We start from the raw sequence: 5,653 nt of genomic DNA, 5'->3' as shown, positions 1-5,653 counted from the left end.
ATCCAAACACAACGTCCTTTAAAGAAAGTCTCGGAATGCATCCTGCTGCATCTTTTCTCCAGATGATAGAATTTCAGGGATTGCTAAGATCCCCAAAGACTGCTTTATGACTTGGGTAATCCTCTGGCTGACAGTCCAAAAGCATTTGAAACAAGTAAAATGTGAGAAAATGGGTTTGATGTATACAACTCATGGGTCAACTCTCATTCATCAGCACCAGAAGAATTGTGATCTTCTTTTCCTTGGGGGCATGGGCATGGGCATGGGCATGGGCTTGGGCTTGAGGAATGATGGCACTAGTGTAAAGAAACCAAAAACAGAGTCGGTCTGAAACTTTTTCTAGGCTGGTGTCATCCTGTTGAGCAGCTGTCCGCTGTGTGAGTTGGGAAAAGTTCTGTTTCTGAACTTACTTCATTTTTTTTTCTGAATTAAAAGTAGCTTACATGTTCTGCATTTTGTTAATGAGTCTCCACTTTATCCAAAGAGGAGTGATAAGCTAAAGTATGATTTAAAGCAGATGTGTTAGTTATTGGTTGCTGCGCAACAAATCTCTCCAAATTTAGGGCTTAAAACAATAAACATTTATTATTTCGGAAGTTTCTGTGGGTCAGGAGTTTGGGAGTGGCTTAGGTGGGTGGTCGTGGCTCAGGGTCTCTCATAAGGCCACAGTTACAAAGTTGGCCAGAGCTGTCATCATCTGAAGGCTTGCCTGGGGCTGGAGGATCTGCTTCCAAGACAGCTCCCTTTCAGGGTAGTTGGCAGGTGGCCTTAGTTCCTCACTCCATGGGCCACTTCATAGGATAGCTTGAGTATACCGCAGCGTGACAGCCAGCTTCCCCCAGAGCAAGTGATAGGATCTGATGACTGCTTGAAGGTGGTGGGGAGAGAGAGGGAGAGAAATCAAGGTTCTCAGTCAGGTTTCTTAATTCGGAATGTGGTATCTCATTTCAGGGACCAGCAACCTCCCCAGATCGGTCGTCAGCGATGAGGGCACCTCGGGATATGGCAGAAGGCTCCGGGGTCAGTGTTGGAAAGGAAGATAGTGATAGCGGGATGATTCCCCTAGGTAAGTAGTGACCCCCTTTCTCACATTTTTCTCACTGTCTCCCAGGATCAGGGGTCCCTTGTTGCCTGAGCTGAGATGGGGGATTGTCCTGCTTATCACTCTCTTGTTCAGTGAACAACTCTGACACTGGGACTAAAGGTGACTCAGACATATCCCTGCCCTTGAGGAGTTTACAGCAAGTGGGGTCAGACTTAGGAAGGGGTCAGACCTCAGTGACACAGGATCACTCATGCTCAGTGATGAGTGCTTGTTGTTGGTGTGCACTTAGATACTCAGACAAGGGGCAGCCTCCTGCAGTCGCAGGACCATCCCAGAGTCATGTGTCCTTGGCTCTGATGGAGTCATGTACTCTTCCTGGCCCAGTTGCTGTGGCCAGAGGCACAGTGCTCTGCACTGACTGGCCAGGCCTAGCACACATACCCACCCTGGGAGGTGGGGTGGACTCAGCAGTCAGCTCCATCCAAATGACACATCAGGATGAAGAAGGGGACATCACAGAAGGCAGAAGACCAAAGGTGTCCATCAAAGGCAGAAAGATGATTCTAGTACCCAGTGTGGAATCGAATGCTGGGAGACCAAGTGCAGTCTTTATATAGGAGAGGGTCGATCTGAGCTCATAGTGTAAAACAGATTAGAAAAAAACAAAACAAACCCTGGTTGCTTATGTCCCTGGCATTCCACAGAGCAGATTGAAAACCTGGAGAAAGGAAGTATGTGGCTCATCTGTCCCCTCAACTTATTCATCCCCACGTACCCACCTCCCCATTTGTTTGCCCAGATACCCACTCAGGCACCTAAGCATCCCCTCCTACATTATTCAGTCACCCACCCACCTCCCATTCACCTATCAGCCTACCTTGCTGCTCACCTGCTCACCTACTCCCACACCCCATTTACCCCATCCATTCATTCATCTGTTCATCCTTCCATCCGTCTCCCTGCTGTTCATCCAGTCTGTACCCTCTCATACGTCTCTTTGTTCATTCCTTTCCTCTTCCACTCGTCCATCCACCCACTGGCCTGCCATTCATCCATTCATCTACCCTTCCACCCATCTTTTTATCTATACACTCTTTTTCCTCATCCATCCACCCATCCCCCCTTACACCCACCCATCCATCCACCCAGCTACTGTTTATTGGTCTTGACTGGCGCTGTGCTAGGTACAGCACACCCATCCCCCCTTACACCCACCCATCCATCCACCCAGCTACTGTTTATTGGTCTTGACTGTGTGCCAGGCGCTGTGCTAGGTACAGCAGACACAGGGATGAATAAGAAGCCCTCAGCCCAACCGTCTTTACGCCCCAAGGCTTCCGTGGCTTAAAGCGCCCCCCACCTGCCCCTGCCTCTGACTGTGCGCTGTGCCTGCCCCGCCTTCAGGCCGAGCTGACGCTGTACCTTTACCCAGCAGGAGATACGGCCCCTGGGGCTGAGGTGCCGACGACAGGGGACGCCCAGGCCGTGCGCCCCTACAAGCAGGAGCCGGGCAGCCCCCCGCTGGCCCCGCTGGCGCCCAGCCTGCCCACTTTCCTGGCGGCCCCGGGCGCCACATCCTGCCCGGAGTGTGGCAAGACGTCCTTGAAGCCAGCCCACCTGCTGCGCCACCGGCAGAGTCACTCGGGCGAGAAGCCGCACGCCTGTCCCGAGTGCGGCAAGGCCTTCCGGCGCAAGGAGCACCTGCGGCGCCACCGCGGCACACACCCTGGCGCCCCCGGGCCGGCCCTGCGCCCGCTGCCCGCTCGCGAGAAGCCCCACGCATGCTGCGAGTGCGGCAAGACCTTCTACTGGCGTGAGCACCTCGTGCGCCACCGCAAGACCCACTCAGGCGCGCGACCCTTTGCCTGCTGGGAGTGCGGCAAGGGCTTCGGGCGCCGCGAGCACGTCCTACGCCACCAGCGCATCCACGGCCGCGCGGCTGCCAGCGCACAGGGGGCGGCCGTGCCTGGCCCCGAGGGCGGGGGCCCCTTCCCGCCCTGGCCCTTGGGGTAGCCACTGCCACCCTGCTGCCCTTGGTGCTGCCCACCCGGCATCCCTCCTCTCCCACAGCCCTCCCCCAGCACCACTTGCTCTCCCCCTCTGTATCTCCCCTTCCTCTTACCTCCTTCTCTCCTCCACTTTCTCCTCCCTTGTCTAAACTTCCCAGTGCTTCCTTCTTTATTCTTTCCCAACTCCATCTGTCCCAAATCTCACTTTACTGTTCAGGTTTCACCTCTGCCCTCCTCTTATCTCTTCCGCTTGGGAAGGGAGCCTCCTCGAATGTCCTCTTTCCCTTCCCTTCTCCTCCTCTCTCTGTCCTGCAGCCCATCCTCCTTCGTCCTCCATCCCTCCCTACCCTTTCCCTGCTGTGGACCCTGAGAGGCACAGGAGAAGAGGAGCTCAGGGAAGGAGCAGCAGGCGGGGCCCCCTTTGATGGAGGAAGCTGAAGGAAAAGGGTCTGGATGTTGTCCCTGGAATGCCCCCTCCCCAGGACAGATTTGGGGGTTGCTGGGAGAGTGGAAGGGAGGGGGTGATGTTCTGAGAAGCTGGACCCAGGGCTCCTTGATCTTGCTCTCCTCTCTGTAACCAGAAGGCATGAGATGGACAGAGGTACCTGCTTGTGGGAAGCTCCTCAGAAGACAATTCACCAGCATCATAGAGTAATAAAGTTGCTGACCCGGTGTGTAGACACGGAGTCTGAGGCTCTGTCCTGTGCTGGCTGTTCTCCTGGGGCTGAGCATCTGGGTGCAGGGGGTTCTGGTGTGGGCTTCCTTAGTTCCCACCCAAGACTCTCCCAGCATGAGGGAGGCCCTGTGGTTCAGCCCTGGAAAGCAGCGCAGGAAATGCTCAGTGGGCCCAGGACCGGGCTCTCCCCAGCTCCATCCTACAAAAGCAGGAATGAGGCTGATAGAACGGACCAGGCCCAGCAGCAAATCAGCTCAACCTTGCTATTTCCTGGCTGTGTAACTTTAGGCAGGTCACACTCTCAGCATCAGCATCCATAGATAAGAATAATGAAACCCACTTCCGTTGCTAAGGGTATTACTTTGGCTAGGTCACTCCATTTCACTGGAAAAATCAGTGTCATTGTGTGTCTCTTGGATGGCTCATTTTGCAGAGAGAGGAATCCTCCCATCTCAGGATGGGGGTAGGGTACAAGCCTGGCAGCCATTGATTGAGGAGGGGAGATGGGGTGACTCAGTGCTAAGTGTGGAGGCTTTGGCCAACCCCCCCTTTTCAGGATACCATCTCTCTCCTTGTCCTCACTTTAGCACAGTGTCCTGTATCCCAGACCCTGGTTCCTTCTCTCCAAGGAGGAAGTCTATCTGAAGGGCAGTCACCTGGCTTTGGGAAGTGGAGGAGCGCTCAGGTTGACCACTCTTCCTAACAACATACGGCCAGTCCTTCTGGGTCTGGCTTTGTCCTGGTCTCTCTTGGCTTTTATGCCCCAGCACCTGAGCATGGCTGGGGTTTTGCCAGCCAAGTTCTCCAAGGCCACTGTTAATGTGCTTCACTTCAGCTCCTGGCTCAGAGTCCAGTGCTGGCGCCTCTGAATGATGAAACCCAGGTTACAGGCAGATGCCCTAGCTTCAAGGGAGTCTGAGAAAACAACTAACTGAACTGTCTAGCACATAGCTAAAGCCTGGCTCTGTCTTCCAGGACTCACAAGGCAGGAAAGGGTTTAGATGCCAGACAGTCTCAAGAGGTGACAAGTGACAGCCACAGGCACCTGGGGCAAACCACTAAGTCTTAGCACCACCAGGTAAAACAGGGCTAATCATGCTTCTTTTGGAAGGGGCCTGTTTTTGAAAATTGAATAAGATACACAAAATGCTCACCCTGGGCAGTGTAAGCATGCATAAGAGTACAGTTTATTGCAGTGCTCCCAGTTCGCAGCACTGTGTAGCAGGAGCCACATCATCTGCTGTAGGACTTCAAGAGGGGACTAGAAGGTTCATGAGGAAGGGGGAAGGTTAGGGGGTGTCAGGCTCGGCTGGGGTCTGAGGATGACATTCTGATAATAGCAAACACAGAGAGAGTACCGTGTCTAGTGCTTAAATACACCAACTCGTTTTTTCATCATAACAATCCAATGAAGCAAGCACTATTGTCATCCCAGTTATACAGATCAGGAGACTGAGGCACGTTCATGCATCTGAACATAGGGGGATCTGGCCTCAGGGCCCCAGCACGTGCTTGGTTGGAGGTGATAGTGTTTACTACACTCTTTCCAGCACAAATGCCGATTTGGGCTGTTCAGGCTCAGAACCTCTTATTTCCTTTTGGAGATCACACACACACACACGCACTGTCCAGCATTGGAGGGACGGTCAACCAAGCTATTCTGCCCTCTTTGTCTTTGTGTCACTCAAGTTGCAAAGTCCTGGATGAGCCTTGGACTTGGTAGGGTTGGAGGAGGCTGAGAAAAACACCCTTGGAAACAACTTGGAATATGATGAAGACATCAGACAGATGGAGATTTAACTGTTTCCCGTGATACACGTGTACCCTCCCCCTATAGGCCAGGGGAGCTTTGGCCCTACACTGATAATGGGCCATGCCTTTCTCCACAATGGGGTTTGGCGGGGAAGGGTTCTTCTCCCAAAC

The 5,653-nt window shown here is 53.5% G+C and overlaps 1 protein-coding gene across 2 annotated transcripts in view; it reads left to right on the top strand.

Annotated features, from left to right (window-relative positions):
• The window catches only part of ZNF444 (zinc finger protein 444), a 24,506-nt gene extending 20,770 nt beyond the window's left edge, over window positions 1-3,736 (top strand). Inside the window, exons 3-4 of one of the 2 annotated variants that reach the window (XM_008582700.1) lie at window positions 952-1,066; window positions 2,481-3,736. In XM_008582700.1, coding sequence (XP_008580922.1) covers window positions 952-1,066; window positions 2,481-3,058 — 693 coding nt within the window. In that variant the 3' untranslated portion in view covers window positions 3,059-3,736. Of the gene's footprint in view, window positions 1-951; window positions 1,067-2,477 lie in introns of both variants that reach the window. The other variant, XM_008582699.1, reaches the window with a different exon arrangement.
• The last annotated feature ends 1,917 nt before the right edge of the window (window positions 3,737-5,653 follow it).

The sequence above is a fragment of the Galeopterus variegatus genome, unplaced genomic scaffold (assembly GCF_000696425.1).
Source record: "Galeopterus variegatus unplaced genomic scaffold, G_variegatus-3.0.2 Scaffold2704, whole genome shotgun sequence".
Lineage (NCBI taxonomy): Eukaryota > Metazoa > Chordata > Mammalia > Dermoptera > Cynocephalidae > Galeopterus > Galeopterus variegatus.
This window is presented reverse-complemented; position numbering and strand designations above follow the sequence as displayed.